The sequence below is a fragment of the Bos indicus genome, chromosome 13 (assembly GCF_029378745.1).
Source record: "Bos indicus isolate NIAB-ARS_2022 breed Sahiwal x Tharparkar chromosome 13, NIAB-ARS_B.indTharparkar_mat_pri_1.0, whole genome shotgun sequence".
In the NCBI taxonomy this organism is placed as follows: domain Eukaryota; kingdom Metazoa; phylum Chordata; class Mammalia; order Artiodactyla; family Bovidae; genus Bos; species Bos indicus.
The window spans coordinates 31,576,595-31,589,816 of NC_091772.1; the positions used below are offsets into that span (position 1 = coordinate 31,576,595).

At 41.8% G+C, this 13,222-nt stretch overlaps 1 protein-coding gene across 3 annotated transcripts in view; it reads right to left on the minus strand.

Annotated features, from left to right (window-relative positions):
- CUBN (cubilin) overlaps window positions 1-13,222 on the minus strand; it is a 290,799-nt gene that overhangs the window by 251,301 nt on the left and 26,276 nt on the right. For all 3 annotated transcript variants that reach the window (XM_070800876.1, XM_070800875.1, XM_070800877.1), the window contains exons 2-6: window positions 12,898-13,027; window positions 11,878-11,973; window positions 11,293-11,331; window positions 8,136-8,237; window positions 7,403-7,506 (exon numbers count right to left, since the gene is read on the minus strand). In XM_070800876.1, the coding sequence (XP_070656977.1) occupies window positions 7,403-7,506; window positions 8,136-8,237; window positions 11,293-11,331; window positions 11,878-11,973; window positions 12,898-13,027 (471 nt within the window). The remainder of the gene's footprint in view (window positions 1-7,402; window positions 7,507-8,135; window positions 8,238-11,292; window positions 11,332-11,877; window positions 11,974-12,897; window positions 13,028-13,222) is intronic.

Here is a 13,222-nt window from a genome sequence, read left to right on the forward strand (position 1 = left end):
CACTCTGGGCACAGAACTTGGTGTAGCCATGGAGGCCCCAGAAACAACCATTGGGTGGCATCTCTGAGTAGGTTTTAAGGAAGAAAGAGATCAGTGAATGTGGCTGGAAATGGAGAGTTAAGAGTGTGGTGAATACCATTCAGGCTAACCAAGTAGAGTTGCCAGACCCAGCAAATAAAGATATAGGATGCCTAGCTTAAAATTTGGATTTCAGATAAATACTTTTTTGTTGTAAGTATATCCCATGCAATTCACAACATGTGTGCATGATAAGTTGCTTCAGTTATGTCCCACTCTTTGTGACCCTATGGACTGTAGCCTGCCAAGGCTCCTCTGTGCACGGGATTCTTGAGGCAAAAGTACTGGAGTGGGTTGCCATGCTCTCCTCCAGGAGATCTTCCCAACCCAGGGATCAAGCCCGTGTCTTTTATGCCTCCTGCATTGGCAGGCGGGTTCTTTATCATTAGCACCACCTGGGAAGCCCTGCAACTCACAACATCAATACATAATTGAGTAAAAGCTGTTCCATTAATAAATTACATTTCTGAACATTCCAAGGTTGCCTTTCTCATTAAGACAAGGTCAGAGATTAATAGCAATACATGATTAAACTTATAAAGGAATTCAATTACTCATTCCTTCCCCATAGCTATTTATCTTCTTCTCATTTTCCATACTTCCCCTCCCATATTCTCTTCCCTTTTCTCATTCACTCTCCCATCCTTATGCAGAGCATTCTGAGAATTTAATTAGACTCTTGGAGGTGATAGGACTTAGACCATTTCTTCACATATGTGAGGATTTGAACCTGGTGGCTTCCTTGCTAAAAGTTTATCTTACCAGCATCTGCAGTCACCAAAAATAAATTTTTTTAATCTTTAAACCAACTCCTGCTAGCTTTCTGAGTCTCTGATGCATGAGAAGTCTGAGTATTCAAGACCCCACAGGACAGGATAGCCTTGGTTTAAATCTTGATGCTACTTGTTAACTCTTCACCTGAGACAATGTAATAATAACTCCCTCTGCCTCCATTTCTTGTAAATTAATAGTGTCAAGCTATGAGCTCTATTTTCACCTTGGGGTCTAAAGGCATTTTCCTGCAGGAAGTGCTCAGGAAATTGTGTTTTTCTTATCACTAAATGCTTTATTATTGGAAAAGGACTAGAGATTTGAGCAGAGATTTTGGTTCAAGGACCTGCAGTTAAATCCTCCCTCTTTATCTCTCTTTTCCTTCTCCCTTGCTATTGTTATTCGGAGAGGAGTAAATTTTAATCCTACAGGTTTCCCTAAACAGCTACAGTATACTTCTCTCATTTAAGTTTAGATAAGGTGAGAAGCTCCAATACTTTGGTGAAGAGCCAACTCATTGGAAAATACCCTGATGCTGGGAAAGATTGAGGCAAGAGGAGAAAGGGTGATGAAGTAACAGAAGATGAGATGGTTAGATAGCATCTCCGACTCAGTGGACATGAATATGAGCAAACTTCAGGAGATAGTTAAGGACAGGAAAGCCTGGTGTGCTGTAGTCCATGGGGTTGCAAAGAGTCAGAGACAACTTATTGAGTCGGACACAATTTAGTGACTCAACAACAGCAAGGTGAGAAGTAGAAAGCTGAAAGGAAGAAGAAAGCCAGGTACACTAGCAATCTCCTCACTATGATACTTAAAGACAAGCATTTTTAATCCCATTTTATTGGCATGGTTCAAATTGCCCAAGGCACAGGATTAGCAATTGGCAGAAGATAAATTTACACCTAAGATAGTGTTACTCCTGTACTACTGTTCTTCCACATCACATTCCCACCTTCTGAAAGGGAGAGTTAGTTGAATACTTTCCCTTTTTATATATCCTTTAACACAACAGTGTTTACATGCAAAATGTATTAATAAATTCTCAAGGTGTCTAGATATGCCCTTAAAGAAACAGAGTAGTGAATTTTATGCCCTCTTGTGAAGTCAAGTGGGCCTTAGAAAGCATCACTATGAACAAAGCTAGTGGAGGTGATAGAATTCCAGTTGAGCTATTCCAAATCCTGAAAGATGATGCTGTGAAAGTGCTGCACTCAATATGCCAGCAAATTTGGAAAACTCAGCAGTGGCCACAGGACTGGAAAAGGTCAGTTTTCATTCCAATCCCAAAGAAAGGCAATGCCAAAGAATGCTCAAACTACCGCACAAATGCACTCATCTCACACACTAGTGGAGTAATGCTCAAAATTCTCCAAGCCAGGCTTCAGCAATATGTGAACTGTGAACTTCCTGATGTTCAAGCTGGTTTTAGAAAAGGCAGAGGAACCAGAGATCAAATTGCCAACATCCGCTGGATCATGGAAAAAGCAAGAGAGTTCCAGAAAAACATCTATTTCTGCTTTATTGACTATGCCAAAGCCTTCGACTGTGTGGATCATAATAAACTGTGGGAAATTCTGAAAGAGATGGGAATACCAGACTACCTGATCTGCCTCTTGAGAAATTTGTATGCAGGTCAGGAAGCAATAGTTAGAACTGGACATGAAACAACAGACTGGTTCCAAATAGGAAAAGGAGTACGTCAAGGCTGTATATTGTCACCCTGCTTATTTAACTTATATGTAGAGTACATCATGAGAAACGCCGGACTGGAAGAAACACAAGCTGGAATCAAGATTGCCGGGAGAAATATCAATAACCTCAGACATGCAGATGTCACCATCCTTATGGCAGAAAGTGAAGAGGAACTAAAAAGCCTCTTGATGAAAGTGAAAGAGGAGAGTGAAAAAGTTGGCTTAAAGCTCAACATTCAGAAAACGAAGATCATGGCATCCGGTCCCATCAGTTCATGGGAAATAGATGGGGAAACAGTGGAAACAGTGTCAGACTTTATTTTTTTGGGCTCCAAAATCACTGCATATGGTGACTGCAGCCATGAAATTAAAAGACGCTTACTCTTTGGAAGGAAAGTTATGACCAACCTAGATAGCATATTCAAAAGCAGAGACATTACTTTGCCAACAAAGGTTCGTCTAGTCAAGGCTATGGTTTTTCCTGTGGTCATGTATGGATGTGAGAGTTGGACGTGAAGAAGGCTGGGTGCCGAAGAATTGATGCTTTTGAAGTGTGGTGTTGGAGAAGACTCTTGAGAGTCCCTTGGACTGCAAGGAGATCCAACCAGTCCATTCTGAAGGAGATCAGCCCTGGGATTTCTTTGGAAGGAATGATGCTAAAGCTGAAACTCCAGTACTTTGGCCACCTCATGCGAAGAGTTGATTCATTGGAAAAGACTCTGATGCTGGGAAGGATTGGGGGCAGGAGGAGAAAGGGACGCCAGAGGATCAGATGGCTGGATGGCATCACCGACTTGATGGATGTGAGTTTGAGTGAACTCTGGGAGTTGGTGATAGACAGGGAGGCCTGGCGTGCTGCGATTCATGGGGTCACAAAGAGTCGGACACGACTGAGCGATTGAACTGAACTGAACTGAAGAAGTAACTTTTGTAATGACTTTCTATTGCTGATTTGGTTCCAGTAGAAAAAAAAAAGGGGGGGGGGGATGGTTCTGTCTTGAAAAACACTGCAAGTACATTTGGCCATTGAGACGAGGTCACACATACTTCCATGGTCATAGTTTAACTTGTGTTACAGTCTATGGTTCAATATTAATATAATTGACTAACTAAAAGAGGTCATATGTTTAATATCTAACTCCATTCCATCTGAGCTGAAACCAGATGATTCTCATTGTTTAAGCTCTGCCTATTTTAAAACCCACTAGTGATAAAAATGAAAATAAGTAAAATAAAATATGATAATCACCATTGTGTTCCTGGAGAAAAAACAAACAACAAATTTAACTTCTTTTTTTCTATAAAGCCTTCTAGATCTGAGCTGGAAGTATATAACAGGCACCATCTATGCAGGCAAATGTGGATCCCATGGGCTGTTTTAAACCCACAGTCAGCAGGAAACAGTAAGAATCAATTCTTCAGAATAAAGAGGTAAAAACATATTGAGCAGTGGCAAAATATTATCGGTTAGCTGCCTGAGCACTTGGAAAAAGATTGGGAGCCCCAGGAGTTGGGGGAAACAGACAGTGGTTGTCCTTGCTGTATTCTCATGATTCCAAAAATCAATTTTTAGTTTAGGGGGAGAATGGATACATGTACATGGCTGAGTACATGTAAATGTCTGAGTCCCTTTGCTGTCCACCTGAAACTATCACAACATTGTTAATTAGCTATACTCCAAAATAAAATCAAAAGTTTAAAAAAATAAGAGAATTTTTATCAGAAATTTTTCTGTGAAATGGGGCTTTCAGTGAACTAGTATTTGCATAGTGCTTTATCTTTCGAACTCTCCTGGTGGCTCAGAGGTTAAGCGTCTGCCTGCAATGCAGGAGACCTGGGTTTGATCCCTGGGTTGGGAAGATCCCCTGGAGAAGGAAATGGCAACCCACTCCAGTATTCTTGCCTGGAGAATCCCATGGATGGAGGAGCCTGGTGGGCTACAGTCCACTGGGTCGCAAAGAGTTGGACATGACTGAGCAACTTCACTTCACTTCACTTCACTTATCTTTCGAAGGTCTTTACCAAAAAAAGTTATTAATCCCTTTAAATAAAGACTCCTTTGTCTCCCACAAGAGTTAGGGACTGAAGGAGGCTGCAAAATCCAGAGCAAACTGCCCACTGCAGATTATTCAACAAGGGCTCAAGTATGTCTTCAGCAACTGTTCCCAGAAGTTTCCTGAAGGAGTTTCTAATCTCAAGGAAGCTACTGATTAACAAAGACTTAACCTCCCATAAAGAACAGAACTCAAGAAAGTATCAAAGGGCTCTGTTTCATTCCACATAGATTCCACAAAACAACCTTTTAATCTTACGCTTATATACACATTTCTATTTTCTTTTATTCCTTCAAAAAGTCTTCACCATATGCCTGAATGAGAGTATTCAGGTCAGAGATAATCAGCTGGAATTCTTGAGGCTTCACACACTATCCCCACAGCAAGAAGAAACCAGATTAAAGACTGTGCTCCCTAATGTCCTCCAGGGAACCTGTGGCGGGCAGAAACTAGAAACCCAAATCATTTCCAGAGTCAGCACAATCAGTCCTTGGTTTTCTCTGATAGGATGGTGCAAGAGAGAATAATTCAGTACTCCTCTACCAAGTTTAATCTGCCATTTAGGCAACTCTCAACAAGTAAAATTGTTCTTTCTCGCTTGCTCACTCACTTGCTCGTGTGCACTCTCTCTCTCTCTTTCTCTCCCCGCCTCCTTTCCTCCCTCCTTCCTTCTCATTTCTATCTGGAAAAATTAACCTCTGACATGCAGGAAATAATTGTGTTAAAAATTTTCTTTTCATGACTTCCCTGGCAGTCCAGCGGTTAAGACTCCAAGCTTCCACTGCAGGAGGATGGGTTTGATCTCTGGTTGGGGTACTAAGATGCCACATACCATGTCAAGAACACAAACAACAACAAAAAATTTTTAAACCTTTCTTTTCATTGCCATTTTTCAGGGGTAAAAAGGCAAATTTGTCCTGGAAGGAAAAACAATTTTGTCTTGATCTATGGATCTTTCCTCCCTGATGTACGTTTGTTATTTTGCTGGCTTGCAAGACTCCAGAAGACAGGGATGATAAAAGGAGAGAGAGTGAGAACTAACTCCAGGACATTCCTCGACGTCAGGAACGTGGGAACGATCCAGGCTAGGAATCATTTGCCAGTGTTATCTCCAAGCAGCAGTTTTCATTAATAAATGCTCATAAATAGAAATCAGGTACTGAAAGATTAGACTTGCATTCTGGATCCAAGCTTGAGTATTTATCAAAACAGGGATCAGGGGATTCTTAAGGAGAAATACAGTTTGGAGAGCAAAAAGCTCTTTAATAACGTAATACTTCATTGACATCAGAGATGTACAATGTGCAGGATATTGAAACTGAAAGACGTATCCACCAAAAGCCGGAATAAGTTAAATTTGTAACTTGCAATGAGGAAAAACTTTTAAGATCATAGTAAAAGAATTAAAGGAACAACAATAAAAGAGAAAGATTGTGGTTGCTCTTTAAGAATACAGTGTGCTAATAAACGACAAGGTCAAAAACAAAATTCCTGCACTCTTTTTTGCTGGAAAGGACAGAATGGGTTGTTACAAAGGAACTGAAGAATAGGACAGCAGGGATACTGGAAGAGAGTGAATAGCTGCTCTTGATTCCAGTGAGAGAAAACACAGAGATTCTGTCACAACAGAACCCATTTCTTTATCTCTTAATAATCACAGAATATAGGAGACCCACCAAAATATGCGGAAAGACAATGTCTAGAGATTTTTTTTTTAAGTGATTTTAAGGAACTACAGAAACCGAAGTTTGTTATTGATCTGCCATACGTTTTTGGACTTGATTACTTAACAAGACAGTACATCAGTCAGTGTCACTTTACAGACCAATATTCCTAGAGTTTGATGGGAACGTGGAGGTACTGTGATGTCCAAGTCAGCTTTGTAAGAGAAGGGAAGTTTTCCTGCGGAGGGCGATGCGGGATTTGAGCGGGAGAAAGCGGCGGATGAGCCCTGTGACAGTCAATCAGCAGAAAAGATGGCGGATGGGAGCAGGGAGACGATTGTGATGAGGGGCCTGATGACTAATTGAAGAAAGACAATGAGGATTATCCACGTGAAGAAAACCTCGGTTCACCCTGCTCTGGTTATGGTGGACATTGTGCACAGTGCTTGAATGAAGTCCTGACTGTATCTATCAGCTCTCTCAGCTACTGAATGTGGGGGTGGCGGGGGAGGGGAGAGGGGGGCAGGCTGTCCCTCTTCTACATGAGGCTCTCCCATGGCCATCCCTTCAAGCTTTGATTCCTACTAACCCCTCTGCCTTATCTTGCCCCGGGCCATCCTCACTCTACACTAGCCATGGGGGCCTCCTTCCTGAGAGAGAGAACAGAGAACAGGTTTCTTCATGGGGTGAGAGTTGAGGTCACACGAGGTTTTCTCCACCTGAGGAAACAGCTTTGTGTATGTTAGATAAACACCGCGTGACTTCCCTAGAGAACAGCTAGTTTTGCTGGTAATACAGGCACTTAACCTTGGATACTCTTAACCAGGGGGTGTCTTAGTCCTTCAAAAACACACCCTAATTTAAACAACAACAAGCAGGCAAAAGTGACATCGAGTTTGGAGCCATAGCTCTAGGAGATTTTACACATTTCTGTTCAACTCTCTGGGGGCTTTTGACCTTGGACTTAAGAAGGACATTCCTCCAACAGCTTGGGGTACCTCTAGCCCTGGTGTAAGAAAGAGACCCACAGGCCAAACCAAACTGAGGTGGAGCCACCATAGCTTATATGCAGACCTGTGAGTATGAAAAATAAATGTTTATTGGTTAAAAAAAAAAAAGGGAAAGGAAAGAAAAAAGTTACCTGTAACTCCCTGCTGTGTTTATACATGTGGCTCCATTCTGGCAGCCCAGGGGTGTCCCTGAGTAAATCTCACATTCATTAACATCAACAGAGCACAGAGGACCCTGCGTTTAGATAAAGCACGAAGTCAGGTGCCACAGGTTGCAAAGACATCTGGGTGAACAGTCACACAGCATGTTCAAGGATTTACAAACAGACAGTAAAGCTAAATATGATAAAATTAAAACTCATCTCCAGCCACGCTTCTTCTACAACTCAGGTGTGGCCTAACAGAGCCAAAGAGCTCTTCATAGATCATACCAGTCACAGGAGAAGAATCCTTATGTGGGCTACTTTTCATCTTACTGTGGAGCTCTGCCTAGGAATAGTCACTTAATTTCTTCTGGATGTGCATGTCAGGAATGTTTTCATTATTAATAGAAAAGGGCAGGAAAATGCACAGGCTACATTAAGATTCATTTAGTTATGCTGAGCAATTTCCATTCATGCTGGCCAGAACAGCGTGTAGCATCTAGTCCAGCAAATCCCCACTTAAGATGGCTCAGGATTCAATGGTGACAGAATCATGCTGGCCGCTATTCGCATCTTGGCATACCTGGTGTCATTCATTCTGACTCAGGAGACCACAGAATCCTAGAAACTTTGGATGGAGAATTAAATAGGTCTGGAGGATTCCAAGCAAACCACTGATGCTGACTCATCATCATTTTTAACCAAGGATTAGGTGACTCACCTTCCACTGTGAGGGACACATACAAAAAAAGGAATCGGGGAGGTTGAGGCAGGTTCCGCCATGTTGGCAGGGATTGCTGCTGCAAACTTTCCTGTCCAGTGTCTGAAACAAAGACAGGATGGTCAGCGAGACAGTCATACTTTCCACGTTTTAGAGCAGGTGTGTACACCAAAACACATTTTACTCCTGGCTGGTGGGGGGAGGGAGGGGTCTTCCTCCAGACTTTAAATCCATTATGTAAATGCTTCTTCCTGTCAACTGTCTTCTGAGAAACCGAAAAGTGTTGACTATTATCAAGCCCTATCCATATTCCTTCACTACTAACGTGCATTTAACCACGGATGGGTGAGGCAAAAGTGAGGAGTGAGAGTTCTCACTCTGCTCTCTGAAAAAACACTGTTCACCTGACAAACGTATGATGGTGGCAAGAGTCAAGATGTGGGTGTGGGAGCCACATGGAAATTCCTATTGTACTAAGAAAATAAAACGGAAATTCCGGTTCCTTTGCTGTTGTTCTTCTCTTTGATACCTCCAGATAAGCATTTGAAATATGATCATCTTCGCTGCCCCCACACTCCTCCCCTGGGTTAAGACGACTGAACTCTTTTCACTCCAAGACCCTTTGTGGGAAATGTGGCCTGAGGCTTAAATACGCCCTCCAGCCTTGTGCTCACATGACTGCTTTCAGACCAGAGTCACACACAGAGACCTGCCTTTGTCTCTGGAACCTGGGGAATCCTACCCTCCATCAGCTACTAGTTCCCACCTTGCAAGCTTTGAAATGCCTTTGGGGCAGAGAAAACATCTTTAGAGAGGACAAGTGATCATGCAAGGACAGCTATCCCATTAATTTCACCTAATGTTAGTCTAATTCTCGGTTTTAAAAATAAAAATGGGGCAAATTATTCTTTACATTTTTGAAAAATATTTGGTAAAATATTTGATTTTCTCGGAGAGAAAATCAAGTCTGTTCCCTCTGTTTGCAGATGAAACTGAGAGCAGAGAATGGCAAGCTGACTCAGCACCATGTGGAGCAAAGCCCATTCTCTCTCCACCTTTGTGATAAGTCAGGTACCCATACATTTGGGGGTCTCCTTCTGGACTCTGTTTTCTTTCATTTTTCTGTCTCTCTGTGCCAGTACCACAATTAGTCCTGTTCATCAAAGGACACTGTTAAGAAAATTAACCACAAACTCACTGGAGGTTTTTCTGGCATGTAAGACAACACTGGGTGGGGATTAAAAGCTCAGAAGCCCATGGGGACCCAGCAGTAAATAGTCAGTGAGCAGTCAGGAGAAAGACAGTAGAAACTATGGGACTTTAGGCATCCAAAGGCATGGAGGTGTTTCTACTCCAGAGTTACTAAACACTATTCCTGGGGGGATGGGCAGAGGGAGGCCAGTCCCAGCTAACTGGACTATGGCCTCCAGTTCTTGACCTTTGGCAGGAATAAAGAAACACTCTAGGAGACTGAGAACTACTGTTTGTCTTGCTCATTTTAATTTATTCAACTACTCTCTAAGAAGATAAAGGCAGAAAGGGCAATTTCTTATCAAAGCCAGGAAAAGGAATGTGCAAACTTGTCCACCAAAATTAAAACAACAGAGTAGAGGACATTTGAAGAATAATCAAAAACAGACCAAGAATATGAGAGCAGGGACTCTGAACCTGGAATCCTCTTACTTTTATTCAAAATTTAAAACATGCATTTCTATGCATTTCTCTGTGTGGAAGGTTATGGCTCCCTTGAAAGTCTTAAAAATATCAGCTCCCTACAAAAGGGATGAGAAGTCTAAAATTACAAGCATGCAGTAAAGTTATGGATGGTTTATTCTAAGAAATTGTTCAAATTTAATCACCAGCAGATATACTTTTAAGAAGATCTGGAATATTCTGAGATACAGCCTAGACTCTAAGTTCAATGTTAGAGAAAACGTGAGCCCTTTGAAAACTGAGTCGTGGATGCCAGAATAAGCAAGTTGGGTGGTGACTAGCTGACCAGCTCCAGCACACTTTAGCCTGACATTATATGGTTTAAAAAATGATAGCAAAGAGGAAGAGCACGTGGACAGCTGAAATGAGAGTCAGAGGACTTCACATGCTCAGTGAGCTTCATCTCTCTGAGACTCACTTTCCTCATGTGTCCTGGGAAGCATGATGTGTGATGAGAATTAAATGACCTTACAAATCAGAAATAGACTCACAGATGAAGAAAACAATCTTATGGTTACCAGGAGGGAAAGATGGGTAGGGATAATTGGGAGATTGGGATTGACATATACACACTGTTATTAATATATATAAAACAGATAGCTAATAAAGACCTACTGTATAGCACAGAGAACTTTACTCAATACTCTGTAATGGCCTAAATGGGAAAAGAATCTAAAAAAGAGTATATATACACACATACAACTGATTCACTTTGCTGTATGGCAGAAACTAACATAACATTGTAAATCAACTGCTGCTGCTGCTAAGTCACTTCAGTCGTGTCCAACTCTGTGCGACCCCATAGACGGTAACCCACCAGGCTCCCCCGTCCCTGGGATTCTCAAGGCAAGAACACCGGACTGGGGTTGCCATTTCCTTCTCCATTGCATGAAAGTGAAAAGTGAAAGTGAAGTTGCTCAGTCGTGTCCAACTCTTAGTGACTCCATGGACTACATGCCCATAAAAAAACTGTTTTTGATTGTGATAAGAATTAAATTATGCAAAGAGCAAAGCCCTTGATATTGATCATCCATTCACCTTAAGGATACTGGCTCTATTTGGACTTCCCTGGTGGCTCAGTGGTAGAGGATCTGCCTGCCAAAGCAGGACACACAGATTCAATCCCTGGTCTAGGAAGATTCCCACATGCCACATGCCATGACACATGCAGCTAAGCCCATGTGTCATGACTTCTGAAGCCCTCACACCCTAGAGCCCTAGCTCTGCAACAAGAGAAGCCATCAAAGTGAGAAATCTGCACACCACAACTAGAGAACCTCCAGCTCCCCGCAACTAGAGAAAAGCCCACGCAGCAACGAAGACCCAGCGCAGCCAAAATAAATAAATGAAATTAAAAAAAAAAAAAAAAGAATCCCAGCTCCATCAGCGATTCTAGTGTATTTTCAGTGAAAGATGCTGGCTGTCTCGTAGTTATAGGACTCACCTGCTGTAAGCTTTGGAGTTTTCTCTCAAGATCCGCAAGCTAGCAGTTGGGAAGAGAAAACATCCGTTAGCTGGAGCAAAGGCGCGTCGTGTGCCACGTTACTCTGTTACCTGTTTCCCTAGTGCCTTCACTTTATCTGTTTGCTCCTTGTCTAATTGCCTTTCCCCTCCTCTTTTCTCTCCCCTCCAGGCTTCCCTTCCTTCCTTCTCTCTTCCACTGCATGGATATTTTTAAAAACAGAAGTACAACACAATGATAAGTTGATTCATTGACTGTCTGTGCATGGTGATCCTGGGAATTTTCCTGAGCGATGGTGACCCAACCACCTCATCAATAAGGAGGTGGCTATCAGAACGTGAGCAGAGCCAACTTATGCTGCAAGCTCTTGTCACAGGATTTCCAACCTCTGCCCATCACACCTCTACCTCCTCCATTATGGCTGGGTCATTTAACCAAAAAGTCCATAATTATAACACTACATTTTTAAGGAGGATACAAAATTGGTATATCTTCTGCAAAATGATTACTTACAAAGTTGAATTAAGGAGAACCCATTTGTCCCAAGGATGTGGATGTCAGACTTACCTTGGAATCAAGCTGATGGATTTGATTAGAAATATTTTGAGGCAGACCGACTGTAGTTCTTTTTAAGTTTGTAATATCATCTTTGTTTTTCTGGATCTGATTTTTTTTAAACAAAGGAGAAGAAAACAAAGGGAGAAGAGAAGGAGGAAGAGAATGCTAGTGAAAAAATTATGTATATAAGAATAAAATGTTTAAATTTGAGTAGTATTCTATTTCAAGCCCTAAGGCCTTGCCATTATTATTAAAAAAAAAAAAAAAAACAGAACAATGCCATGTATAATAAACACCAGACTAAAATAGCCATGGCATAATTCCATTTACCCTTTCAGTAATAAGGTATCAAGGAATTTTCTGTTTGCATTTTTTCCCCATAATAACAGTTTAGAATGCTTTTTAAGAGGCCTGACTTAGAAGGAGACTGGGTTTTAAATCTTGGCTCAGCCATTTAACGTATGTCCTTGGATACATTGCTGAGGTGCTGTAGGGAGGGTTCCTCTATCTCCCTTACAGATGGGGTAGTGATAAAGCCCACCTCATAGGCAGCCATGAGGGTTAGATGAGATAATACACATAAAGTGCTGAGCACAGCGCAGAGTCCATAATGAACTCTAAATGCTAGCTCCTAACATGATGATCAATAGACCTGTATGACGTAACAAACAATAAGCACTGAAAACATTCAGTAAGCAGGATAGGATAACTGGCCAATTCTGTTCTGTGGCAAAAATAAACTGATCGCATCTACATCTTTCTATGGTCCCCCTCCATCCCTGGTCCCCTTGTGAAGCAGCCTCAGTATCACCCTCTGCACCCTCTCTGGGCTGGAATACATAAGTCCACACAGTGAGCCACCTCCTGCTAGCACTATGTCCCGTACCCATCATTAACCCCAGGGCATTGTTTCCTACATGGAGTTGTTTCACCTCAGTCATGTTCCCTGTGCTCAGGAAAGTGCAGATTAACATAGGCCTTTTCAGTATGAATAAACAAAACTACTTCAGTATGTTTCCAGTGTATTACCTGATGGAAACACTCGCCGACATCCTCATCATTTAATTTAATTCTCCCCAGGGATCCAGTTCTAAATTCAATGTTTTGAGCTGATCCAGTAAGAAACACCAAGTTTCCCCTCTCTGCTGTCATTCGAGGCCTACATAATCCAAGCCAGAGAATGCATCAGTAATTATCACATGCAGTTTTTTAAGTCTAGAGAACAAAGTTTCTCACTCAATAGCTATGGACTGCATACACTTTTGCTTTGTGGTCATCTCAGCTGAATTCTCCCTGCTCACTTGTCATTTCTTTCTTTGCAAATTTCCTGGATATGCCTCCTAGTAAACTGCAT